Source organism: Dermochelys coriacea, chromosome 3 (assembly GCF_009764565.3).
Source record: "Dermochelys coriacea isolate rDerCor1 chromosome 3, rDerCor1.pri.v4, whole genome shotgun sequence".
NCBI classification, from domain to species: Eukaryota; Metazoa; Chordata; order Testudines; family Dermochelyidae; genus Dermochelys; species Dermochelys coriacea.
Genome location: NC_050070.1, coordinates 17,572,066 through 17,600,050, shown reverse-complemented (window position 1 = coordinate 17,600,050; position 27,985 = coordinate 17,572,066). Strand labels below are relative to the sequence as shown.

At 45.5% G+C, this 27,985-nt stretch overlaps 2 protein-coding genes and 1 long non-coding RNA gene across 8 annotated transcripts in view; 2 read left to right on the top strand and 1 right to left on the bottom strand.

The window, feature by feature from the left end:
* The first annotated feature begins 1,210 nt into the window (after positions 1-1,210).
* LOC122459204 lies at positions 1,211-4,365 on the top strand. The gene is made up of 2 exons (XR_006279723.1): positions 1,211-1,347; positions 2,360-4,365. It is a non-coding gene; the product is annotated as an uncharacterized LOC122459204 (long non-coding RNA).
* PFN4 (profilin family member 4) lies at positions 2,392-23,790 on the bottom strand. Of its 2 annotated transcripts, XM_043510184.1 has the most exons (6): positions 23,577-23,790; positions 19,218-19,347; positions 16,567-16,695; positions 11,657-11,794; positions 3,887-3,992; positions 2,392-2,530 (listed from the first exon to the last, which is right to left on the bottom strand). In XM_043510184.1, the coding sequence occupies exons 3-6, from the start codon at positions 16,681-16,683 to the stop codon at positions 2,502-2,504; spliced, it is 390 nt and encodes a 129-aa protein (XP_043366119.1). In that variant the 5' UTR covers positions 16,684-16,695; positions 19,218-19,347; positions 23,577-23,790; the 3' UTR covers positions 2,392-2,501. The 2 variants fall into 2 exon arrangements, with proteins under 2 accessions (XP_043366119.1, XP_038249516.1); XM_038393588.2 differs by lacking the exon at positions 19,218-19,347 and having other exon boundaries at positions 23,577-23,789.
* Positions 23,451-27,985, top strand: part of FAM228B (family with sequence similarity 228 member B) — a 26,407-nt gene continuing 21,872 nt past the window's right edge. For 2 of the 5 annotated variants that reach the window (XR_006279721.1, XR_006279719.1), the window contains exons 1-3: positions 23,452-23,810; positions 25,384-25,497; positions 27,265-27,378. Coding sequence is in view for 1 of the 5 variants with exons in the window: in XM_043510183.1 (XP_043366118.1) it covers positions 23,697-23,810; positions 25,384-25,497; positions 27,265-27,378 (342 nt within the window). In the remaining 4 variants the exon portion in view is untranslated. Of the gene's footprint in view, positions 23,811-25,383; positions 25,498-27,264; positions 27,379-27,985 lie in introns of all 5 variants that reach the window. The other 3 variants (XR_006279720.1, XR_006279718.1, XM_043510183.1) reach the window with 3 other exon arrangements.

Here is a 27,985-nt window from a genome sequence, read left to right as displayed (position 1 = left end):
CAGTTTGCCCCTGCTTTGCGCATTTTCATCTTTATTGTGCATGTTAAAGTGAATGATGAAAATTAGCAAATCAATGCACATCATCAGTGTGAAATTTAAGCAAAAATAAATAAAAATTAAAGATGTTATACTCATTCCTTAATCCCTCTACCTTTATTCATGATTTTTCAAAACACATTTTTTACACATGCTTTTTTCTCTTCATTCCCTAGGCAAAATGTTTGATTGTTGACCTGGCTTCTGGACTCTGAATTCTGCAAGCTGGGTTTATTTAACAAATGTTTTTAACTGTTGAGCTTGTTGAGAGTATAAGGTAGGAAACTGAATCACAAGTCCACCCAATTTAGGCTTAATCAATTTGCACCTTTATTTATAAATTTTCAGACAGAATTATTGTCACATAGAGTGTCAGAACATATATTTATGCCTAACGATAAATAGATAAGATCAGGGCCATAACTAGGGCATGGCAAATGGGGCAGTCACCCGAGCAAAAAGCCATTGGGTAGGAAAACGGGCTGGCGTGGAGGGGCATGCAGGGTCACATGTGTCCCGTCCCCCCGCCATTTCTGTCTTCCATTTAGCACAAGGGTTTACAAACTATGAGACATGCCCCCGACAATTTGAAAACGGTTGCCTCCTGCCAGGAGCTGGCATATTGGAAGCTGGTGGGAGCCACCAGGTCTGCTCTTTATGGCCGGGCGCTCCCCAGGCAGGGCGGGTGGCACAGCCAGTGGTGGATTAGCCACTGGGCCAATGGGTCCTGTTCCCAGGGTCCCTGGCCAATTGGGGAGCCCCAGAAAAATGGGAACCCCTCCACCTGCACGGCGCTCCTTCCTGGGAGAGGGGTTAGGGCACACGGGCTTGCCCCCCTCCATCCACCCCCGCGCCGTAGCCCTGCTCCCCCCAGCAGGAGCACCAAAAGGGTGGCTGGAGCAAGGTAAGCCCCTGTGTGCCAACCCCACACCTCTCCTGGCAGGAGCGCTGGGTGGCGGGGCAGGAGGGACTGCAGAATGTATTTTGGAAAGAAAGGACTCTGAAAAGGATTTGGGGGTTATAGTAGACAAGCAACTCAACATCAGCTCCCAGTGTAATGCTGTGGCAAATAGGGCTAATGGCAAAAAGGGCTAATGTAATTCTTATGGTAGTGGTGAGACTTATACTGGAATTCTGCATACAGTTCAGGTATGTATATTTTAAAAAGGATGCTGGAAAACTCTGAGGGGGTGCAGAAAAGAGCCACAAAAATCATTCAAAGGCTGGAGAAAATGCTGTACAGTGAGAGACTTAAAGAGATCAATCTGTTTATCTCATCAGAAAGAAGATTGAGAGGCGACTTGATTACAGGTGAATACTACTTTGTTACGTGAGTAACTTACCTGGGAGAAAATACGGGTACTAAAAAGGTCTTTAATCTAGGGGAGAAAAGTATAACAAGAACCTATGGCTGGCTGGAAGAGGAAATCAGACAAAATCAAAATAGAAATTAGGCACATTATTTTAACAATGAGGGTGATAAACCATTGGAACAAACTATCCAGAGCAGTGGGAAGGGGGTTCTCCTTCTCTGGATGACTTCCAATCCAGACAGTAGGCCTTTCTGGAAATTGTGCTTTAGGCAAACACAAGTTATTGGGCTCAATGCAGGGATAACTGTGTGGAATGTAATGGCCTGTGCTACGCAAGAGGTCGACTAGATGATCTAATGGTCCTTTCTGGCCTTAAACATTATGAATATATCTTTCAATGGCAGTGCAAATAGATGGGTATAAAAATGGCATTTTATTCAAGACATTCCAAGGCATGCAATGCAATTTGTGATCTTGCAGTGAACTACATGTTCATGCAACACATTTCATTAATCTTCTCAGTTTTGATGCTGTGTATATGGTACATGTCCTGTGAGAGATGCCTCACAGCTCAGAGAAATTAACTGCTCTCTTACTAGGAGAGTGGGTAAAACAAAAAAAAGATAGTGTTAAAATGAAGAAAAACACCTTATCTCAGTCTCTTAAGAACATTACCCAACTGTACTTCTGATGATATGAAGTTATAGATTTTGGGCCTGATCCTATGATGTGCTGGGCACCATCAACTCCTACTGGAGACGTGGAGAAAGGGCTCCACTTCCAGGGAAGTCACTGTGTGTAGAGGGTACTCAGCACCTTGTAGGAGACGCTCTGCATTTTGCAATATTAGACTCTTGGAACCCATCCGAACTAGAGCCCAAATGCCACCACACATGCATGGATTTATGAGCTGTAATTTTTGTACATGAAGATGGTGGAGCTGACAATTCAGGAGGCTATTAGGCTGCACTGGTGGGATTCACATGCTGTGGATTATCCTTCTCTTTCAGAGCCTTCACTTTGCATTTAGAATATTGAAGAATAATGGATATTGTATTGCTTGCTTAGATGTGCTTCAGTACAAACTTCCATCCATGATTTTCTAACAAACCAGTCTTCATAAGCTTGATCAAGTTTAAGTTGTTTGCAGATTCAGTTTTCTTTCTCTCTGAAATAGTCCGCTAAGGGGAAAAAAAATAGAAGACATTTTCTTTTTTAATATTTGCCATAATGGAAATGCTCCACTTTAAATCAACACTGGAATGTAGTGTAATTGAATGAAAGGAATCATAATCTAACTTGCATCAGTATTTGCTTGTGAATACTTAAAATATATGAATATCTACATTTACTATTAGTAACTCCAAATATATTTTCAGTGTGTCATTTGAAATAAACAGAATATTTCTTATTGTAAGATTGTGACGTTTAGAAATTCTTGTCTAAACACCCCTCCTTCAGATCAGCAAGCACTTTACAAACCAATCATATGCAGAAATCTCCCCTTGAACTACATAAAGTAGAATACATAAAGCTACTTTGTTTTCTCTGGAGGAAAAGATTAAACTGAATAACTAAAGGCTGTGCAAAAAATAAACCTCTCGAAACCTCTGTCTGACCGAGCAAACACAAGCTAAGTTTACACTGCAATCACAGGTGTGACTGAGGGGATACACCTGAGTGCGCTAGCTTTAATCTAGCTAGCTCAGATACTGTAGCAGCGAAGCTGTGGCAGTGCAGGTTTCAGCACAGACTAACCCTGAGAGTAATTATCCATGGTTCTGGGCGAGCTTGCACAGCCCAGGCTGAAGCACACACTGCCGCAGCTTTGTATGTCTACTCCAGCTGCGATCACACCTCATGATTGAAGAATAAACATACCCTGAGGGTTTGTCTACACTTAAAACACTACAGCGGCACAGTTGGACCACTGTAGCACTTCAGTGTAGACATTACCTACGCCAACGGGAGGGATTCTCCCATTGGCATCGGTAACCCATACCCTTGAAAGATGGTAGCTAGATTGATGGAAGAATTCTTCTGTCAACATAGCGCTGCGTACGTAGAGACTTAGGATGGCTTAACTATGCCACTCAGGTGTGGATTTTTCACAGCCCTTAGTGATGTAGTTATGTTGACCTAATTTTAAACTACTTTTGCTCTCCACTCCAAGCACAGGAACAGAGTAGCTAAGAATCAGGCCACTAATATTAACTATAATGTTTTCAAGCGGGTTTTCTTAAATCAATCCATAGTATCCCTATTAAAAATTAACTATAATTATAGGATTGTGAACAGTAAAAACTTTTCTTTTTAAGATTTGTGTTTATGTGTTTATTCAGTGGAAATTGAAGGAGATTGATGGCATGTTTCTGATTAAACAACACAAGATCCATTTTAATTTTCCTTTTCATGGGCTTTCAAGATTTTCTGAAGTCCCAAATGTTCCAGGCAGTTTGCTGGAATGAAATGCTGCCCCCACTTGTAACATGTCTCTACAAGTTACATTCAGACATATATGCACATGAAGTAATTACCCAGTTTCTCTATAGCTTCCACACACACACTGGGATACATGCCCTCAGAGTAAGTAGCAACCAGGATGTATGAATCTGTTTTCACAGCTATCAGACCTCTGTCCTCCTAGATAAAGAAGAAAACTGGTTAAAAGTTGCAGGGTTTTTCTAAATATATATACTATTTATCAATGTATGCTAGACAAGGATGTTTTCTATCTTTAAGTTGTGTGTCACTTTGAGGAAAAGAAGATACTGTTTTAGAGCCTAAATCAAGACTGATATGGATAGCAGATATAAATTCATTTAAGATGATGGGTTTTATATATATTTGAATTTTTTAATCAAGCCAAGCAATAGCTGTTCTGGTTTTCTATTATACTGCATGTTCCCACCTTTATTCATAAATAATGTTTTTTATAAAGCACTTTGAAGAGATAAAGTGCAATCTGGGTGCTAAGTATAACCCACAAAAACGTTATTAGAATATTAATAAAATAGACGTGTGTGCTGTGTATAATTTGAAAGACTCCAAAAAGGCTTTACAAACTAAACATATCTGAATCTCATTAATTTGAAATAATGAATGGAAGTCCCATTGGGAATTACTGAATTTTCTGAAGTAGGATGCAAATATGTGGGGTTGCTCAGCATCTTCTGGGAGTTGCTGAGCACACTCAACTCCCGTATTTGAATTACATGATGTCAATTACTGAGTTAAGCATCTGAGTCATGGGATGTGAGGATTAGCAAGTGTTAATGCATGTGCACAGGAATCACTACTCACCACCACTCAGCTACCATTGTGGTGGAACATGTGTGCAGTTTCACATCTCAAAAGAACAGGATACAACTGCCTGCAGTGACTCAAGAGCATAAGCACCAACCTCAGGGCAGACTGTTAGGAAGCAGGGCACAAACCCCAAATTGGCTGTGAATTCTACACTTAGATTGCACCAACCAAGTATCAAAGATAAACTCAGGCACTATACCAGCTTTCACATGGAGTCACAGTCCCCTTGGGTACTCTGATCTATCTCGCCACCCAGGTGAGCGTACCTTTGTGACAGATGGTCCCTTACACCAAAAGTCACATCAATACTCCGGTACTCAGATTACTCCCAGTCCTAAAGGACCTGTCACTTACCCAGGCCAATTGCATCTTAGAGCTCACACCAAAGACAATGTTTGTAGCAAATCCTATAATAAGCTCTATAAACATTTATTCATCAGGAAAAAGAAAAGAGAATTATTTACAAAGTTAAAGCAGCTCAACATATATACACAAATGAGTGAAACCCTTCTCGCCCCTTTGCTGTAGGGAATTAAGGAACTTGCAGTAGCTGTCTTCAGGGCCCTCTACGCTCCCAAAGGTGTGATCAAGGACAAAAGATAGCAGACCTCTTTGAGCCTGAGTTGATTGTGAAACCCCGGTGTGAAATTCAAGATCCAGCAATAGACCCAGCAAAGTTTGACTTTGAAGATTCACCATTGTCAGAGGAGCGGAAAGATCGCCTGAGGAAGAAACTTTGTGAAAGATCCAAAGTGTTCACACTGCATGAGTGGGATGTGGGATGTTCAAAAGGAGTAGAGCACAATATCAGACTACATGACTCTCGACCTTTTAGGGAGAGATCTAGGAGGACTGCCCTCTCTGAGGTGGAAGATGTGTGATGTCATCTTCAAGAGCTGGCTGCGAATGGCATCATTACAGAGTCTCGCAGCCCATAGGCCTCACCCATTGTGGTGGTCCAGAAAAAGAACGGGAAAATGCGGATGTGTATTGACTACCGCACCCTAAAGAGCCGTACTGTGGTTGACCAGTACAGTATGCCTCGAGTTCAAGATGCCTTAGATTGCTTGCTGGGAAGCCAGTGGTTCTCTGTGTTGGATCTCCGGAGTGGATACTACCAGATCGCCCTGGGAGAAGAAGATAAGGAGAAGACAGCCTTCATTTGCCCATTAGGATTTTATCAGTTCTAATGCATGCCCCAGGGGATTTCGGGAGTGCCTGCCACATTTCAGCGTCTTATGGAGGAAACATAAATTTACTGCAAGCGATAGTTTATTTGGATGACCTGATTGTGTTTGGAAGAATCTTGGAGGAGCATGAAGAAAGACTTCTTAAAGTGCTTGATAGGTTGGAGGACTATGGTTTGAAGCTCTCAGTAGACAAATGCCAGTTCTGCTGAACCTCAGTGAAGTATGTGGGTCACATCGTGTCCCAAAAGGGTGTGAGTACTGATCCCGATAAAATAGAAGCACTCACTACCTGGCCACATCCAAGTAACTACAGAGAACTCAAGACCTTTCTTGGATTTAGTGGCTACTACTGCAGATTTGTGAAGAACTATGCTACGATTGTAAAGCCTCTGAATGATCTTACCAGGGGATAACAGCCTGGAAAAAACAAATCTAAGACTAAGAACAAGGGGAGGTCCACAAAGCCTTCTGTGCAGAGACATTATGGCCCCTTCGAACCATTTGGGCCCTGGTGGGATGAGAGATGTGAGAGGACATTTCAAGAAATCATTACTTGCCTAACTCATGCTCCAGTCCTAGTCTTTGCTGACCCCAGCAAACTGTTTATCCTGCATACTGATGCCAGTTTGGAGGGTCTGGGAGCAGTCTTGTATCAGGAAGTGGAAGGCAAATGTAAACCTGTAGCCTTTGCCAGCCGAGGACTGTCTGATAGTGAAACTCACTATCCCACTCACAAGCTGGAGTTCTTGGCCTTGAAATGGGCCATCACTGAGAAATTTTGAGACTACCTGTATGGTACTCAGTTCCAGGTTTGGACAGACAACAATCCACTGACTTACATGTTAACAAGTGCTAAGCTGGATGCTACAGGGCAAAGAAAGGTGGCTGCTTTGGCTAACTATGACTTCAGCATTCAATATCGATCAGGGAGAAGCAATTAGATGCAGATGCACTGTCCAGGTGTCCTCAGGCACCAGAAGTCTGTGTGATACCCATGGATGGAGTGAGAGCTATTTGCAGTGTGAGTTGTCGAGAGCTGGAGGCCCACTGGAGCCTTCAGGGATGTGTTGCAGAAGCTCAGGTCCTGCCCCCTGAAAGCATGCCTTCTGCCTCGGTGAACTATATAGCATTGGACCAATCTCCATTGCCCATGCTCAATGCGGCTGATTGGCAAGAAGCCCAGCTGCAAGATGTTGACATTTGTGATACACTACTTGCCAAAAGGGAGAGGTGAAGCCCAGCTGCGGTTGTCCCACCTAACCCGGAGGGTAAACTACTATTGAGAGAATGGACCAAACTGAAACTGATTCAGGGAGTGCTACACCAAGTGACCGTGGACCCGTTACAAAAGCAGCGAGCACAGCTAGTGCTGCCAAAAGAGTACAGAGCCCTGGCCTTGAGGGCCCTGCATGATGACTTTGGACATCTAGGGGATGGAGAGGACCCTGGAACTTATTTGTAGTAGGATCTATTGGCCCCGGATGGCTGAAGATGTTCGCAGGAAATGTGAGACCTGCGCTCGATGTGTTCAAAGGAAAACTCTGCCCACGAGAGCTGCATATCTCAAGAACATCACCAGCAACAAACCTTTGGAACTGGTATGCATTGATTTCTTGTCTCTAGAAGTAGACAAGAGGAATGTTGGAAACATGCTAGTAGTGATTGACCATTTTATGCGGTATGCGCAGGCATATCCCACACGTGATCAGAGGGCCACCACTGTCGCTCGAGTATTGTGGGAGAAATATGTCTCAGTTTATGGATTCCCGGCCCGGATACACTGATCGGGGAGGAATTTTGAGAGTAACCTTCTGAAGGAGGTGCTGAGGATAGTAGGAATTAAAAAGTCTAGGACAACGCCTTATCACCCAGGGTCAGAAGATGGAGAAAGCTATGAAACTCATCAGCAGTATGTGTCTCAACTGAGAGAAAAGCTGCAGGGTGCTTATCACTTAGCTATGTCTGCAGCTCGGAAGAACTCAGACCGCAACAAACATCAATATGATGCTAGGGTGCGTTCGCAGGAGCTTCAGCTGGGGGACAGAGTCCTGCTGCAAAATTTGGGTAGTGCTGGCAAACACAAGATAGCTGACAAATGGAAGGCAATACCTTACCTGGTGATGAAAAAGCTGGGAGATCTTCTGGTCTACAAGATCAAACCTGAAGAGGGTCCAGGGCAAATAAAGATGGTGCATAGAAATCTTTTACTTCCTGTGGGGGAATTGGTAGGCACCCCTTATGAGATGGGCCATGACAGGGCAGCTGGGCAGAACAGAAGTGCTGGACCAAAGCCGCCATCCAATACGGACAGCAGGCCCTCTGAAGCTAACCTACTCCTATTCAGCACATCGGAAAGTGAGGCTGAGGAGGAAGAAACGACCATGGTATATCCTGGAATGGAGACAAGATTTTGGTCTCGACCAGCTGAGCCAGTAGACAGCTCCCCCTCCTCAGCCCTAAACCCCATGGCGGAGGTATTTAGGCCCGTTACTGGCACCCCTGTGCTGCCGATGGGACCCCCTGTGATGTTGTACACAGGTTATTGGACAGTGGAGACATCCAGGAGGAGGGGGCCCGAGGCACGTTGGACCTTCCACGGTCAGAACTAGAGATGCAGGGGCCTATGGCAGTAGCCGAGGGATCCTCAAAGGAAACCTCTCCATCCATCACTCAAGAAGATATCCCCCCACCCCTGCAATAGAGATTCTCAATAGATGGGACAGGGTAATAAGACCAGTAAAACGGTTAACTTACGATGCATCTGGGGTGACTAGTGAGGTGCCAATACACTTAGCACACAGGCTTGTGGAAGCCACAGTGGGCTTCCTGAGGCCCTTTAGAGGGAACCAATGAGTTGGTATAATAGGGCATGTGATTTGTTGGGATGCCAAATTCTTGGCTGTAGGGGGGATGTAAGCAGAGTCAGGATGAGCTCTACCCTGACATCTGGTGGTGAGTTGTGGCAGGTTGTGGAAAAGAACTTCAGGGGCTGATCTCATTTGCATAGGCACACCCACCCAGCCTAAATAGTCACTTTGGCTGCTGTGGGATCCCCAGTTTCTCTGTTATTGGGACAGGAAAAATAAAGTGTTATTATCGTGAATCAAGGACAGTGGAACTGTACTTGGCTTTTTGTTATGACGGAGGGACTCACCATCAACTAAGTAGCATTTGCTAGGCAAGAGATATGGGTTCCAAAACTCAATGAATAGAGAGAGGCTGGGGACAGGCATTTGTACCTTGTGGTATGGTACCCTTCTGAGGACTCTAAATGCCACCTGCACTTCCTCTTCTCTCCACTGTGTAATAGCAGAGCTAATTTTTATTCCATTAGGAGTCTGATTACAGATTGTAGAGCTGACTTCACTTTGGGCCAGTGGTGAACCAACACTGGGGCTCCCATACTATGAGCTGAAATCACTGAGTACTGTCTTAAGCAGTAGGGAACCTGAAGATATATTGGTGAGCAGCTCACAGGATGGCTACTGGACAGGAGCAGCTGGCGGAGTGGCTAGCAGGATGGCTACTGGAGAGGAGCAGCTGGTGGTGAAGGCTGCAGCAGAAACCCATGGAGAGGTGGGGCAGTCAGCTACTGGAAAATGTATGGTGCCTCTTTACTCCCCCCGCCCCATTTCCACACAGGCTGGGTGGGTTAAAACTCTGCAGATGAACTTTTGAACTCTGGACTCACCAAGGACAGAGACAGAGACTTTTGGGTTGCTGGATTTTGGGGTATTTGGACTTTTAGGACTTTGGGTGACTTTTTGGGTTGCTGGACTCAAGAACCAAAAGGAAAGGACACGGCCCAATTTGCTTGGGGTGGGTTTTCGCTCATGGTTTGTGTAATGAATCCTGTTGGTGGTGTTTCCCCAACATAATGCCACATTGTTTCTCTGTGTTATTAAAAGGCTTTTGCTACACTCAGACTCTGTGCTTGCAAGAGGGGAAGTATTGCCTCTTAGAGGCGCCCAGGGAGGTGGAATATATTTGTCCCAGGTCACTAGGTGGGGGCTTGAGCCAGTTTTGCAATGTGTTATTGGAACGGAACCCCTAGATATTGAACCTGGTCCTTGTTGCTGCCAACTCTGACGGGCAGAAGGGTTACAGATCTTAAGTCTCAAACAGTTATAAAGGCTTCTATAATAAGCAAGCTCTATATATCATTTAAGGCTAACCCAGGCTAAGCCCTAGGGTTCTCTTGCTTATGCCTAATAAACCTTGCCCTCCAGAGTCAAAGCAGCATAGAGATAATCAGTTTCTTCTGTCTAGGGTTTTTTATTTCCCTCTGCCATGTGCTCTGAGCTGTGAACTCAGATGATGGGAGGAATTCACTTGCATGACTCATTTTCACGGGTGGGAAGGGGTGGGAGGGAAGTAGACCAACACAGTCTTTTTTCCCCTTTAACATTCCATAATAATCCATCTGCTGTCAATGGACTGTTCCTGTTGGGCAAGACATAACACTTTCTGTTACAGATTGGCACTTTGCACTCGTTAATGTTTCTCTCCTGTCTGGCGATTTACAGAGTCACAGAGGCTTAAAATACTACCACTCAAATATTACGTTATAACAGGGGTCAGCAACCTTTGGCACCCGGCCCGTCAGGGTAAAGCCGCTGGTGGGCCGGGCCAGTTTGTTTATCTGGAGTGTCTGCCGGCACAGAGCCCTGCAGCTCCCACTGGCCACGGATCGCTGTTCCCGGCCAATGGGAGCTGCGGGAAGCGGTGCGGGCTGAGGGACATGCTAGCCACTGCTTCTCACAGATGCCATTGGTCAGGAATGGTGAACCGCTGCGGGGCTCCATGCCTGCAGGTGCACCAGATAAACAAACTGGCCCAGCCTGCCAGCGGCTTTACCCTGATGGGCTGGGTGCCAAAGGTTGCCAACCCCTGCCTTATAATATGGAATACAGAAGTTATAAGTGAGAATGCAGGCAGCAACTCAAAAGCATTCAGTAAAGACTAAACACATTCTTATAATTCTAACACCTATTTTAACAATACTAACACACAGGTGAGCAAGACTCATTCCAGCTATTTGTCAGTGTTCCACTGCGGCCTGGGGACCTTGGCATGAGCTGGCACCTGGTCTACCAGCATCACAAATGCTACATAACAATTAAAAAGGAAGAGAAGCATCCCACATCTAACTGCAACTGCAAAGTGGCTGGGAATTTATGCTGTCATAATGTAGTTAATCAACATGGAACTGGGCCAGATCCCTGGGGTTAACACTTCTACTTTTGTTTAAAAAAAGAGAGAGAGAAAGCGTTGAGCTCTTCAGTGACAAGTCAGGATGCTGATACTGATTCTCAGTTGGTGTCATTGGCCAGTGAAGTTACTCAGAAAACCTAGCCACCTCGTTTTACATCTACACTTCCACACAGCTAGAAATGAGACCGCCAATAATGAGAAATCTCAGCACCTGGTTTATCCTAAAAGCCAGAAATAGTGGTTGTGCCACAAATAGTTGGAGTAAAATATTTGGGATAACAGAATTCAGTTTCCCTTCTCAGTGTTAGTAAAGAAATAAAATTGTCGGATACTTTGAGATGGTTGATGGAATATTTTTCTGTTTTAATCTATGTTATATGCTTGTCATTTTCCTTGTAGAGATGCTCTGCTGTGCATTTATTTGTTTGCCCCATATATATAAAGGTGCTGTGGATAGAAAGGAGGCAGCATTTTGTTTAACCTCTAATCGACTCTGGTGTTAACATAAACAGGAGATGTGGGAAGGACAGAGGAAAACTATCAAATACTTTTTTCAGTGCTTGGATCTACTTGCCATACATGTTAGCAACTTACATTTTTAAGATAGATAGAGTACGCATCTGCTCGGACACATTTATAATGCTTCTCCTGGAAGTAAAGTCCTTCTCTTCTGACCTGTAATAAGTTCTTGAAGAAAGCAGAGCTGAGGATTAAGGCATTCTGTGGCTGCAGCTAAATTAATAAAATGGGACATTTTGTTAAGGACCAAAAGGACACACTTTTGCAATCATTAAAAAACACACTACTTCTGTTATGTCTGATAATTAACCAAAGACGAGTTCATAAATAGATAATGATGACACAAAAAAGGAAAATGTCTGAACAACTTTGAAATTGGGCTTTTAGTCCATGTAAGAATGAATTGTATTTTCAGTGTCTGATTTAGGATCTGATTCACAAATGCTTGCATTTACCCCTATGAGTAGTCCCATTGACTACAGCATTTGCTCAGGACACTCCCTGAAAAAGCACAAGAACAAGAACAAATCTGCACAGACACACCCCTGGAACCCCGACCTGGGGTATTCTGTCTGCTACCCAAGATCCATAAACCTGGAAATCCTGGATGCCCCATCATCTCACGCACTGGCACCCTGACAGCAGGATTGTCTGGCTATGTAGACTCCTTCCTCAGGCCCTACGCTACCAGCACTCCCAGCTATCTTCGAGACACCACTGATTTCCTGAGGAAACTACAATCCATCGGTGATCTTCCTGACAATACCATCCTGGCCACTATGGATGTAGAAGCCTCTACACCAACATTCCACACTAAGATGGACTTTCAGGAGCAGTATCCCCGATAATGTCACAGCTAACCTGGTGGCTGAACTTTGTGACTTTGTCCTCACCCATAACTATTTCACATTTGGGAACAATGTATACCTTCAAATCAGCGACACTGCGATGGGTACCCACATGGCCCCACAGTATGCCAATATTTTTATGACTGACTTAGAACAATGCTTCCTCAGCTCTCGTCCCCTAATGCCCCTACTCTACTTGCGCTACATTGATGACATTTTCATCATCTGGACCCATGGAAAAGAAGCCCTTGAGGAATTCCACCATGATTTCAACAATTTCCATCCCACCATCAACCTCAGCCTGGACCAGTCCACACAAGAGATCCACTTCCTGGTCACTACGGTGCTAATAAGCGATGGTCACATAAACACCACCCTATACCGGAAACCTACTGACCGCTATTCCTACCTACATGCCTCCAGCTTTCACCCAGATCACACCACACGATCCATTGTCTACAGCCAAGCTCTACGATACAACCTCATTTGCTCCAACCCCTCAGACAGAGACAAACACCTACAAGATCTCTATCAAGCATTCTTACAACTACAATACCCACCTGCTGAAATGAGGAAACAGATTGACAGAGCCAGAAGAGTACCCAGAAGTCACCTACTACAGGACAGGTCCAACAAAGAAAATAACAGAATGCCACTAGCCATCACCTTCAGCCCCCAACTAAAACCTCTCCAACGCATCATCAAGGATCTACAACCTATCCTGAAGGACGAACCATCACTCTCACAGATCTTGGGAGACAGGCCAGTCCTTGCTTACAGACAGCCCCCCAACCTGAAGTAAATACTCACCAGCAACCACACACCACACAACAGAACCACTAACCCAGGAACCTATCCTTGCAACAAAGCCCGTTGCCAGCTGTGTCCACATATCTATTCAGGGAACACCATCATAGGGCCTAATCACATCAGCCACACCATCAGAGGCTCGTTCACCTGCACATCTACCAATGTGATATATGCCATCATGTGCCAGCAATGCCCCTCTGCCATGTACATTGGTCAAACTGTATAGTCTCTACGTAAAAGAATAAATGGACATAAATCAGACGTCAAGAATTATAACATTCAAAAACCAGTCGGAGAACACTTCAATCTCTCTGGTCACTCGATTACAGACCTAAGAAGTGACTATTCTTCAACAAAAAAACTTCAAAAACAGACTCCAACGAGAGACTGCTGAATTGGAATTAATTTGCGAACTGGATACAATTAACTTAGGCTTGAATAGAGACTGGGAGTGGATGGTTCATTACACAAAGTAAAACTATTCCCCCCCCCCACTGTTCCTCAGACGTTCTTGTCAACTGCTGGAAATAGCCCACCTTGATTATCACTACAAAAGGTTTTCTCCCCCCCCCCCCGCTCTCCTGCTGGTAATAGCTCATCTTAAGTGATCACTCTCCTTACAGTGTGTATGGTAAATCTCCCCACTGTATTTTCCACTGAATGCATCCGATGAAGTGAGCTGTAGCTCACGAAAGCTTATGCTCAAATAAATTTGTTAGTCTCTAAGGTGCCACAAGTCCTCCTTTTCTTTTTAGTGGGACTAATGGTAAGCAGTATGCCAGCAGTTTTTACAGGATTGGGCCCCTAGGTTAAAATCTCTCTGGAGCAGAGGACTCTGCCTTGCTCTGTGTTTGCACAGTGCTGAGCACACAGATGGCAGGTTCAAATACTAATATTCTCCATCTTTAATATACAGACGTAGCTTTGAGAGACTCCAGCAAGTGAGCTTTTCAGATCAAGATGGAGCATTACATGCTAGAATCTAGGAGCAAATCTTCAGCTGGTGTGAAATGCCATAGATCCACTGAAGTCAGTGGAGCTATGAGAATCTACACCAGCTAAAAGAAAAGGAGTACTTGTGGCACCTTAGAGACTAACAAATTTATTTGAGCATAAGCTTTCGTGAGCTACAGCTCACTTCACCGGATGCATTTGGTGGAAAATACAGTGGGGAGATTTATATACACACACAGAGAACATGAAACAATGGGTTTTATCATACACACTGTAAGGAGAGTGATCACTTAAGATGAGCCATTACCAGCAGCAAGGGGGGAAAGGAGGAAAATCTTTCATGGTGACAAGCAAGGTAGGCCATTTCCAGCAGTTAACAAGAACATCTGAGGAACAGTGGGGGGTAGGGTGGGGGAGAGAAATAACATGGGGAAATAGTTTTACTTTGTGTAATGACTCATCCATTTCCAGTCTCTATTCAAGCCTAAGTTAATTGTCTCCAGTTTGCAAATTAATTCCAATTCAGCAGTCTCTCGTTGGAGTCTGTTTTTGAAGTTTTTTTGTTGAAGGATAGCCATCCTCAGGTCTGTAATCGAGTGACTGGAGAGATTGAAGTGTTCTCCGACTGGTTTTTGAATGTTATAATTCTTGACGTCTGATTTATGTCCATTTATTCTTTTACGTAGAGACTGTCCAGTTTGACCAATGTACATGGCAGAGGGGCATTTCCCCATGTTATTTCTCCCCCCCACCCTACCCCCCACTGTTCCTCAGATGTTCTTGTTAACTGCTGGAAATGGCCTACCTTGCTTGTCACCATTAAAGGTTTTTCTCCTTTCCCTCCCCCCCCCCCGCTGCTGGTGATGGCTCATCTTAAGTGATCACTCTCCTTACAGTATGTATGATAAAACCCATTGTTTCATGTTCTCTGTGTGTGTATATAAATCTCCCCACTGTATTTTCCACCAAATGCATCCGATGAAGTGAACTGTAGCTCACGAAAGCTTATGCTCAAATAAATTTGTTAGTCTCTAAGGTGCCACAAGTATTCCTTTTCTTTTTGCGAATACAGACTAACACGGCTGCTACTCTTACACCAGCTAAGAATCTGCCCTCAGTCTCCATCAGCCACACTTGTAGAGTGAAGATGAAGTTTTAGCATTTTAGATCTTTGCTGACTGCTACTGTCCTATGGATAACACTTTGGTGCTCAGATACTATGGTGACGAGACCACATAAGTAAATAGAGAGACAGATTTGATCCCCTCTGTTCCAATGTAACATAAATAAGATAAAATAAAATTAGACCAGGGGAAACATTAGTTTTGCCATACAATACAGAAGTGCTGCTATTCTGTTGTCTTGTTTGGTACCTTCTTGATAACAGAACAAAATCAACACAATCAGACGCAGTCCAAAGCATGAAAGAAATGGATTTCTGCTGATATAACACCTTTCCTCCAAAGATCTAACATGAGTGCTTTACAACAAATTCAATCTCACAACACACTTTTTAGTAAGTAGTATCATACCTAGGGCCCTACCAAATTCACGGCCATGAAAAACGTGTCACAGATGGTGAAATCTGGTCTTTTGTGTACTTTTACCCTATACTATATAGATTTCACAGGGGAGACCAATAGTTCTTAAATTGGGGGTCCTGACCCAAAAGGGAGTTGCAGGGGGTCACAAGGTTATTTTAGGGGGGTCACAGTATTGCCACCTTTACTTTTGCGCTGCCTTCAGAGCTGGGCGGCCGGAGAGCGGCGGCTGCTGACTGAGGGCCCAGCTCCGAAGGCAGCAGCGCAGCAGTAAGGGTGGCAATACCATATCATGCCATCCTTACTTCTGTGCTACTGCTGGCAGCGGCTCTGCCGTTAGAGCTGGGATCCCGGCCAGCTGCCGCTGCTCTCCAGCTGCCCAGCTCTGAAGACAGTGCCACTGCCATCAGCAGCACAGAAGTAAGGGTAGAAGTACTGCAACCCGCCCCCTACAATAACCTTGCAACCCCCCCACCCCCACAACTCCTTTATGGCTCAGGACCCCTACAACTACAACACCATGACATTTCAAATTTAAATAGCTGAAATAATTACATTTACTATTTAAAAATCCTACGATTGTGAAATTGACCAAAATGGACGGTGGATTTGGTTGGGCCCTAATTATACCCCATTTGACTCAGAGGTTATGAGAATTGCTCAATCTCACACAGCCAGTGGAAGAGCCATGAATATTTATTAGCACCCAGCAGTGCTGACTGACAGTCCCCTCTCTAATCACTAATTCATGCTCCCTCCCTTAAAAGAGTGTGGTACATTTCTAAATGTTCTACCTTCAGTGTCACTTGCTAGGATTTTTCTGTTTTCTTACATTAAAGCCAACGGTTGATTCCCACACAGAATTGTCCTTTAATTTGATGATGGCCGCATGTTCCACATGTTTGGTTCTGATAAGGCAATCATTGAGCAAAGATTGAATTTGGTTCATTTTCCTTCAGTTCTGTGAAAGAAATCAGATATAGGTAGGTGTTCATTTCCTTCCCGTTGAGCTTCAGAGGCCTGATCCTCCTCCCATCCAGAATTTCATTTAGCTCCCTTTAGGAGGCTGATCCAGAGTAATAAAAGATGACAAATACACCATAACTTGCAATAAGCACCAGGTTAGAGTGGGAGTCAGCTGGAGTAGGAAGGGTTAGTGCTTTTTTCAAGCTCCTCTCACAACATGCCTAGATGTTTCTGTTCAAATGATCAACAGCGAAATAATTGACAATATTGACATTTAAACTGACATTACTAGACATTACTAGACTCCAGAGTTAACATTTGGTGATGACAGTACTGGTGGTGTTGCACATGTTTTAGAGTTATTGTTTCAGGCTGTTTATCTGCATACTCAGCCAGATAGATGACACTGGATCAGTCGTATTTGGAAGATTTACTTAGCAATGATAAGGACAAGAAACTAAAAACGGATTGGCCCATCAGAAAATTGCAGGTATTGTGTCTCTAGAGTACTGGTTCATTCCAAGCCAAGTGTTAGATGTGGTAAGGATTTCAGATTGACTGTGCTTTACATGACATCTCATCTGGATGATGATGATGAAGTAAAAAATGATAAAGGTGTTCTTATCCCTATACAACACAATGATTACATAAATCAGACCACTTCATCTTGAATGATCCCTTGAAATATATGTTATCTATTTATGAAAAACAATCTGTTCCATCTTGTATTTAGCTGTGACACTGAGTAAGTTTCCCAGAGCTCTGTGTAAGATCAAAAGCTTGTCTCTCTCACCAACAGAAGTTGGTCCAATAAAAGATATCACCTCACCCATCTTGTTTCTCTGATAAATCAGACTATATAGTTTTATGAAGTAAATCACTATTAAATAACCAAATTGTATAACAAATTGTAATGCAACATTTAATGAACAAAGCTGTTGTTGGATAATCCTGACAGTTATGCAGCTAATTAACTTAAACATTTTATATACAATGATATAAAAGTTATGCCTTAGTCAAACTCAAGTTGAATACTGCATGCAGATGTGGTTGCCCCATGTCAAAAAAGATATATTGGCATTGGAAAAGGTTCAGAAAAGACCAACAAAAATGGTTAGGGGTATGGAACAACTTCTGTTTGAGAAGACATGAATAAAATTTCAGGTTGGTAAAGAGACAACGAAGGGGGAATATGATAGAGGTCTATAAAATCATGACTGGTGTGGAGAAAATAAATAAGGAAGTGTTATTTACTCCTTCTCGTAACACAAGAACTAGGGGTCAGCAAATGAAATTAATAGGCAGCAGGTTTAAAACAAACAAAAGGAAGTATTTCTTTATACAATGCACAGTCAACTTGTGGAACTCTTTGCCAGAGGATTTTGTGAAGGTCAAGACTATAACATGGTTCAAAAAAGATGAATTCATGGAGGCTATTCTGGGGCACCTGGCATTGGCCACTGTCGGAGGACAGGATACTGGGCTAGATGGACCTTTGGTCTGACCCAGTATGGCCGTTGTTATGTTCTTATACTGGGCTCAATAAAAGGGTAAGTGGGTGAAATTTAATGGACTGTGATACATGGGACGTTGACTAGATGATGTAACTCTATATACTATTCTATTCTGTACAGGTTTTTATACCACACTTATCACTGTAGTATCTGAGCTGTTTCCAGTAGTGCATTAAGCAATATGATTACCTACACAACTGTCATGTGTTTGTTCTCTCATCCTCTCCCCAGGGATTAATGGTCCTTTCTGGCTTTATGAATTATCCAGTGTAGATTTATTTTCATTTTAAAAGAAACTTTTACTGAAAATGTTCAGCCTAGTCAGCTGTCTAGTGAGTATGTGAAGTCTAAAGGGCTTTGGCCTGCTGAATGCTGACCCCCCATCATAACGACTATGCCGACTATACCAAGAGGTGCAGCACACAACTTGGAGTCCAGGGAAGAGGGGTTAAAGCACCTTTGTGCTCTTCCAAGGGCCAGAGAGGTCCACTGTGTAATTTAGCCCTGGGAGCCTGTCTTGACAGCACAGTTAGCTCAAGTTATAACTCAAGTGCCACCCCAACTCAACTTCCAGCTACACACAAAAATCGCTGGCTCAAGTTAAGTGGTGCTTTAAGCTTGAGCTAATTGGCCTGCATGGGTGGTGAGTGGAGCCCCCCTTAGGGGTCTGCTGCTAAGGCGATCCCTGGGGTCAGCCACACTAGCTGCTGCTTGGATGGTCCCCGGGGTCCTATTCTATGGGTGGATTGCAGCTCAGAATTTCGAACCAGCAGGCCATTGTCAGCTGGAGCCCTGAGAACCCCTGCATCTCCCTTGCGGATGGGGCCACGAGTCCTCCTGCCCGGAGGAGTCCTGAGCACTCCTGCCCCTCGGTCGGAGGAGCCCTGCACAGGCTGGAGGCCCGAATGCCCGCCCCCCCTCGGTCAGAGGAGTCCTGGGCCAGTCGAAGCCCCGAGCCTTCCCCTGCCGACCCAGAAGTACCCCGGGCCAGCTGCAGCCATACCGCGCCTCCCCTCCACAGACCCCAAGCCACTGCAGGGAAAAGCCTCTCAGCAGGCCGCCTTCGAGGGCTACACAGCTCCTCCCACCACACCTGCCTGGCACTTTTCACTCACTGATGGGCTGCTCAGCACCTGGTGAAATGAACAGGTTGAAGACTATTTAGAAAAGCTGGATGTGCACAAGTCCATGGGGCCAGATGTAATGAATCCGAGGGTGCTGAGGGAGTTGGCTGATGTGATTGCAGAGCCATTGGCTATTATCTTTGAAAACTCATAGCGATCGTGGGAGATCCCGGATGATTGGAAAAAGGCAAATGTAGTGCCCATCCTTTAAAAAGGGAACTACAAACCAGTCAGTCTCACCTCAGTCCCTGGAAAAATCATGGAGCAGGTCCTCAAGGAATCCTTTTTGAAGCACTTGGAGGAGAGGAAGGTGATCGGGAACAGTCAACATGGATTCCTCAAGGGCAAGTCATGCCTGACCAACATGATTGCCTTCTATGATGAGCTAACTGGCTCTGTGGATATGGGGAAAGCAGCGGACATGATATACCTTGACTTTAGCAAAGCTTTTGATACGGTCTCACAGTATTCTTGCCAGCAAGTTAAAAAAATATGGAATGGATGAATGGACTATAAGGTGGATAGAAAGCTGGCTAGATCGTCGGGCTCAATGGATAGTGATCAAAGGCTCGATGTCTAGCTGACAGCCAGTATCAAGTGGAGTGCCTCAAGGGTCGGTCCTAAGGCTGGTTTTGTTCAACATCTTCATTAATGATCTGAATGATGGGATGGATTGCACCCTCAGCCAGTTCGCGGATGACACTAAGCTGGGGGGAGAGGTAGATAAGATGGAGGATAGGGATAGGGTCCAGAGTGACCTAGACAAATTGGAGGACTGGTTAAAAGAAATCTGATGAGGTTCAACAAGGACAAGTGCAGAGTCCTGCACTTAGGACAAAAGAATCCCATTCAATGCTACAGGCTGGGGACTGATTGGCTAAGTGGCAGTTCTGCAGAAAAGGACCTGGGGGGGAGGGATAGCTCAGTGGTTTGAGCATTGGCCTGCTAAATCCAGGCTTGTGAGTTCAATCCTTAAGGGGCCTATTTGGGATCTGGAGCAAAAATTGGGGATTGGTCCTGCTTTGAGCAGGGTGTTGGACTAGATGACCTCCTGAGGTCCCTTCCAACCCTGGTATTCTATGATTAAATTGGATATGAGTCAGCAGTGTGCCCTTCTTGCCAAGAAGGCTAACGGCATAATACACTGCATTAGTAGGAGCATTGCCAGCAGATTGCAGGAAGTGATTATTCCCCTCTATTCGGCACCAGTGAGGCCACATCTGGAGTATTGTGTCCAGTTTTGGGGGGCCCACTACACAAAGGATGTGGACAAATTGGAGAGAGTCCAGCAGAGATCAACAAAAATGATTAGGGTGTTGGGGCACATGATTTATGAGGAGAGGCTGGGGGAACTGGGCTTATTTAGTCTGCAGAAGAGAAGAGTGAGGGGGGATTTGATAGCAACCTTCAACTACCTGAAGAGGGATTCCAAAGGGGGTGGAGCAAGGCTGTTCTTAGTGGTGGCAGATGACAGAACAAGAAGCCGTGGTCTCAAGTTGCAGTGGAGAGGTCCAGGTTGGATATTAGGAAACAACTATTTCACTTGGAGGGTGGTGAAGCACTGGAATGGGTTACCTAGGGAGGTGGTGAAATCTCCATCCTTAGAGGTTTTTAAGGCCCAGCTTGACAAAGCCCTGGCTGGGATAATTTAGTGGGTGTTGGTCCTGCTTTGAGCAGTGGGTTGGACTAAATGACCTCCTGAGGTCTCTTCCAACCCTAATATTTTATGATTCCTCTGACAACCGTTTCTTTCTACCCTCCACCTTCCACACTTCAGATGCTCCTCAAAGTCATGCCATGACAAACTCAGCCAAGGCCTCTTTGACTGTCAAACTTAAAATTGTAACAAAAGGAAAAAAGACAGGAGGCCAGCCTGCTGCCTGTCCGCTTTTCTCTCTTCCTTGCCCCTTGACCAGCTGCCAACCCGTTTGGCTGGGCGATTGTCCTCATGCCCTTGGCCAAAGTATTACCCTTTGTGACTCTGAAATGTGTCCTGACATGCATGTCTTGAAGCTGTGCCCACTGGAGGAAGGTGATGTAGATGCTTTCTCTTGGGCAAGCAGGCAGGGGTGGCCTTGCCGGCTAATTGTCTCTCTGGAGGTGAAAATCACCACTGCGGGGTCAGGGTGTGAATGGAAGTCACCCTAGAACAGGGGTCTCAAACACGCGGCCTACGGGGTTATTTTCTGCGGCCCACCAGCTCCCCGTGGCACCCCTGCCCCCCAGCATTTACCTAGAGCGGCTTTGAGCCGGCGCGCACCAGGGCAGGGCTGGCTCCCTGCCTGCCTGCCTGCCCCCGCGCCGTTCCGGGAAGTGGCCGGGACCTGGGGGAGCACAGGGGTCTGTGTGTTGCCCTGGCCGCTCCTCCAGGTACCTCCCCTGAAGCTCTCATTGGCTGGGAAAGGGGAACCGGCAGGGCAACACACAGACCCCTGTGCTCCCCCTCTCCCAGGTCCCGGCACGGGGGCAGAGCAGGCAGGCAGGGAAGGGGTGGAATGGGGGCACGGAAGGGGTGGGGCCTCATGGAAGGGGTGGACTGGTGGCAGGGCCAGGGCAGCGGGGGGGTGGTCAGTGGTGCGGCCCTTGGGCTGGTGTACTAGTCCTCATGTGGCCCTCATGATCATTTGAGTTTGAGACCCCTGCCCTATAAGGAGCAGGTGAGGAATGTGCTGGCTGGGCAAGGCATTTCTTTCTCCCCAGTCAAAAGGCACCATCCTCCCAGTCGGGGAATTGAACCCAGTCTCCTGTGTGACAGGCAGGGATACCCACCACTATACTAACAAGGAAGGGGGCCAGATCCTGCATTGCACAGAACTCCTAGACACAAGTTCTGGCCTGCTTACACCACACCATGGGCCCCACCAGGCAACAATACCCCTTGTTCTTTTCTCCTTCCTAAAGACTTTGGCTGCAGCAACAGCCCTGGGAAAAGCCCTGTCCCTGCTTACATGTAGCTGCCTCTCACTCTGATCCAAAGAAGCTTTTGATATGCCCCATGCAGGTTCCAGGCCCGCTGAGGCAGCAGTATTTGCTCCTCAGCTTCCTGGGTCCATCAGTAATCTCGCTGGAGTCCGGAGAGACTACTGATGAACCCAGGAAGCTGAATAGCACATACCAGCTCCTCATCCACCCCAGAACGTGCATGGGGCATAATAAAGCAAAAAAAAATCCCTCCCCCCCCAAACCCTGCAACTGGGGGTCCGGCCGCAGCGGCAGGGCCGGGGGAGGCCCCTGGCCCATGCTGGCCTGTTAGGTGCCTGGGCAATGCACTGGGGAGTAATAGCCTGAGCTAACTCTCATCAGTGGCGAATGCAATGACTGGTAATGGGATGTTTCAGAGTAGCAGCCCCGTTAGTCTGTATTCGCAAAAAGAAAAGGAGGACTTGTGGCACCTTAGAGACTAACACATTTATTTGAGCGTAAGCTTTCGTGAGCTACAGCTCACTTCATCGGATGCATCACCAAATGCATCCGATGAAGTGAGCTGTAGCTCACGAAAGCTTACGCTCAAATAAATGTGTTAGTCTCTAAGGTGCCACAAGTCCTCCTTTTCTTTTTGGTAATGGGATGACGCGGAGCCGCTCCCTGTTTGTGGGGTGGGCGTTTCCCCCCGAGATCACGCTCCCTCCAGCTGACTGCTGCAGTGGGGCCGGTTGGGTTAGTTTTAAAGCGCTAGGTGACAGGCCGCGGGCTGGGCGTCACTGCCTGTGCTGACACTGAGGTGATTTTACTGGCGCTAGCTGTGCGGTGACAAAGCCCCTTGCACGTTACGGGGTGTGCATATAACCCCCCTCGCTGGGGCCAGCCCCTGACCGCTGCCTGTCGGGGCCTGTCCTGGCACCAGCCCCTGGCACCAGCCCCTGCCTCGCACTCCCAGGCGTGGCGGGCGAGGCCGCGCTGAGCTCCCCTCATGGACAGCCCAGGCCTCAGCGAGCGGGCGCACGGGACGACGGGTGAGAACCCACGGCGGGCGGAGCGCGCGCCCCCAGAGAAACTACAGCTCCCAGCATGCAAGTGTGCGGGCTCCGTGGCCAGCCTGAAGCAGAGACTACAGTTCCCAGCATGCAACGCTCTCTACCAGTCTCGCTAGCTGCGAGAGGGAACGGGGCATGCTGGGAGATGTCGTTCTCCAGGGCCTCACCTTACTACGAGAGATGAGGGGAACCCGCACTTTAGCCCTTCCCCCGCGCCCCTCCGGAACCATCGGACCTAATGCGGACGGCGACCCCACTTCTTACCTAGCTAAGCAGCACTGCAGCGCCTTTCTCAACTGGAGGGCGGGCCTTTAGTCTCTGTACCCTGATTCGCTGAGGCGGAACGCCTTCTTTTCGGATTGGTGGAGTGCCCTGTCCATCATAATGAAGAGGCGCGGGCTGGAGTTGCCATGGGAGCGAGGGACGCGTAACCACCACAATGGCGGCGGGGCACGAGCTCTACAGTCACTGACTCTCCCCGCTCTCAGCTCGGGCTGGGTGAGGCTGTTTCTCCTCCTTCGGGGACGGTGGGGTCAGGGAATTCGTTCCCGCTCTCCGCCTTGCAGGTGGTTAAGGGAGGAGCTGGGACTATTTTCCCTGGCGGAGGGTTTCAGTGAAGGCTGCGTCGGTGAGGCGTCCCTAGCTGTCTCCCGGGGCAGGAGGCGGGCACACAGAGGGGGTAACACCTTCCCCGCAGGCGGGGCGGCTTGGCCAGGCGACATGGAGGCCAGCGACTGCAGGGCTGCAAAGCAAGGGCGAGCCCCGTGTGCCCAGGCCATCGCTGGTCCTGCAGGACCCCGCCTGTGTAAGTCGGCCTTGTGGCCTTTGGGGCGCAAGGATCCAGCGCCCCATTACACAGATGGGGAAACTGAGGCACAGAGAGTGGAAGTGATTTGCACACAGCCAGCCAGTGTCAGAGCTGGAAATAGATTCCAGGTGTCCTGTGCCTTGCTCTAACCACTTGCTGCCTCTCTTGAGCAGGAGGGAGTGGTATTGGTGCCCAAAGACTAGGCAGCTTTTCCTTCTTTCCTTCCTTCCCCAGTCCCTGGGGCAGTGAGGTCCTGCTCTGTCACATAAAGACAGTGCTATAGGCTTTAGTATGAGCAGATGTTGTTTGCAGGTATGTGGATAAGGATACTAGTTTTCTGACACTTAGTCACTGCAATTGTTAAACCATTTTTCGTCAAATGTTCCAAGAAAATTCACCTTTGGCCAGAGACCATGAATGGATTTGTAGCTGACAAGGACTTTATAGAAGAAAGCTGTGATTTACTGAAGAGAGAAACTTAGCAAATGTAGAAACCCATCCTTAAATATATTGCTCTTGGCAGAGCAGTTTAGGAAAACACAAGAACACTATACAACAGTTTAGGACAAGGAGTGAAATAGGAGGCCTACACCAATTGTAATTATAGCCGGGAATTTTAGTTAGGTCAAATTATCTCCAGGGCTGATACAGTGACCTGAGAAACATCATGATTGATTGGTTTCAGAGTAGCAGCCGTTTTAATCTGTATCCGCAAAAAGAATAGGAGTACTTGTGGCACCTTAGAGACTACCAAATTTATTTGAGCATAAGCTTTTGTGAGCTACAGCTCACTTCATCGGATGCATAGAATGGAACATAAAGTAAGAAGATATATATTTATATAGAGAACGTGAAAAGGTGGAAGTACCCATACAAACTGTAAGAGGCTAATTAATTAAGATGAGCTATTATCAGCAGGAGAACAAAACTTTGGTAGTGATAATCGAGATGGCCAATTTAGACACTTGACAAGAAGGTGTAAGGATACTTAACATGGGGAAATAGATTCAATATGTGTAATGATTCATCATGATTGATTACAACTCATTTGATTTTGAGGTTATAGGGACAGCAACTAACCGTGAGACTGACATTTGTTTAAATCTCATTCATGTTGATAGTTATTATTCATCTTTCAGAGTTTAGAAACCCTTTGGTCGTTTTCATCACAGCAAGTTTGATTTGTCCAGTGTTTGAAAACTAAACTCTTACTCCCTACACTCTAGTTTCATTTGCTCATGCTTATTTTAATGTTGACTCCAGCCTGATTTAATAACGTCCCTAGAGGCAAGGAGGGGAAGTTTGGATGAAGACTGGCTCTTAAGGGTTTACTGTCCAGAATCCCAAAGCATGTATGATGTGCAAACTCCAGAACAGGTGAGCAGCTCAAGAAATTGGTTTCAGCACCCCTAGAGCTTGACAGGTCAGAGTCAAGTGTGAGACAATAAGAGACTGTAGAGAATATCTGAAATTACTGGATCAAGACTCCTCTAGTTTCTGAGTAGTATTTGTTAGGCTTCCCCGTGAAAGGAATAAAAAATCCACTGAAAAACTCCCAAACTTATTTCTTGTTTTTTGGTGGCCCAAACCCACTAAAAAAGGCCACACAAAAAAAATCCAAAGGAAAAATAGAAAGAGAATGCTTAGCTTTAGTGTAAGGGTATTAACAACTTCTAGCAATATGTCCGTACAAGGTCTATGACTGAGAAATTGTCCTCTCTCTGGAACTGTGTTGAACAGTAACAGCAAAATTACCCTCATAACTAGGGAAGTGAGATGAGCAATTGCATTTTCTGTGGCGATAACACAATAGTGCACCCTTAGGAAGTATGTGCTTGAGGCTCTAATGTTGAAAACCACGATTAAATGCCAATTTACAGCACTTGTTAACGGATATCACTTTGGGGGATGTGACCTGCAGACTAGGCAAGGATGTAGCTTTATCCCAGTATATGTTTGTCAGTCATTTACAGCAAATCCTCCAAAGCTACTTCTGGAAAAGCCAAGAAGGTAGATAGTTGGTTAGGTCTGGGTTGATTTAAATTGGTGTACGCTGATCCATACAAACAAGCGAATTCTGCATAGGAAAGGAGAATCTCTTTTGGTGGGAGAAGAGGTGTGGGAGTCCTGACTTCTTGGGGGATGTTTAATTTGCTCCTTCTGTCTCCTTGAGCAGGGTAAGGTTGAAAATCCGACTCCTTTCCCCTCCGATTAGGGTAACACATAGTTAAAATCACTTACAGTTTTCTGGAAACTGTAAGGCCATAATCAGCCCGTTCCACTGTTGTCTGTACTCATCAGGAAGAACAGCCAGCTGGTGTCTCTATCTTGCTTGATCAGTGGTCTATATGTGTACTTTGCATGTCTTGTGCTAACTGGAGTAGTCTAGACTAGACACTTAGCATTACATTCAGTGTTTATACTGGTACGTGAGCCTCATAGAAGCAGCATTGGCCATTCTCGAGGATGAAACGATTCTCCCTGCCAGATGAAAATAAAGTGGATGTTAAATGTTTATTTTATTCTTAAAATCAGGAAAGCTATCTCCTAGTTTCAAGTAAACACAGGCCTCCAGATCTGTTTCTTTTCAGCCTGCCCTTACAGACCCTCATCTAGCCTCTGTTCAGCATCACATTCTCCAGTCCAGAACCTGCTAAACTCAAAAACCTGTGAGTAAAGGCAAATAGGCCCATGGCTAATGTCAAACACCAGAAGTTGGCTTCTCATAGCCAGAGTCCAAATGAAACAGTATAAGAGAGGACTAAGACTTCATCTAAACCTGAGTCTTTAAGGTTTAGAAAAGCTTGTGCAGACAGAATCTATCCCTCTCTCCTGGTCCTTGTAACAGGCAGATACCTACAGTAGGTTGACTTCCTAAAGCTGCATCCTGTGTATCCTCTCTTCTCATGAAGAATCATCGCAGCTGCACCCGTTTGGTCTCTCCTACAGAAGAACCCAGCCATGCTCAAACATCCTTTCCTTTCCTTGTCAAATATTGGGTGGAGTCTTATTATTATGATTGTTATTATGTCCCTGTTGTAAGCTATTTTCCTTTAGGTAACTAGATGGAAGGGAGGCTAGTGTGATTTTTTTGTTTATGTAAGTTTGGACTGTATAATATTCAGGTGTTTTCCTCATTTTAAGCCTGTCCAGGGAATCTCACCATCAGTGTCTGAGAAGATCAGAACAATAAGTACTCTGTGCAAAAGAAAATCTTCAAAAGATTGGCTACTGCAGGAGCCCTCAACTACTTTGCAGGTACATGGGATATATTTTCTCTTTCAGAGGGAATAGTTAAGTGCATCAGCCTGTATATCAAGTGTAATGATTCTTCCATCCAACTGCATGTCCATCAATCTTTGCTTTTTTTTTTTTTATTTATACACAATGAGAGTGCTTCATAGTCCTTCTGAGGGCCCTTGATGTTATTTACATACACAATTAGTATGTTGCACAACATCCTCAGTTTCATCTACTTTTCCAGCCAACAATTATCAGACAGAAAATAGACCCTGAAAAACATTCACCACAATATCTTTTGCTTTCCAAAATCAGGGAGAATAAATGTGTTTTCATAGACTCAGAGCTGAAGGTCAGAAGGGACCATCCTCCATTCCGGTGGTTCTCAACCAGGGGTATGCATATCCTAGGGGCGTGCAGAGGATTTCCAGAGGGTACATCAACTCATCTAATATTTGCCTAGTTTTACAACAGGCTACATAAAAAAGCACTAGCAAAGTCAGTACAAACTAAAATTTCATGGAGACAATGAATTATTTAAACTGCTCTATATATTATACCCTGAAATGTAAATACAATATTTATATTCCAAATGATTTATTTTATAGTGATATAGTAAAAATGA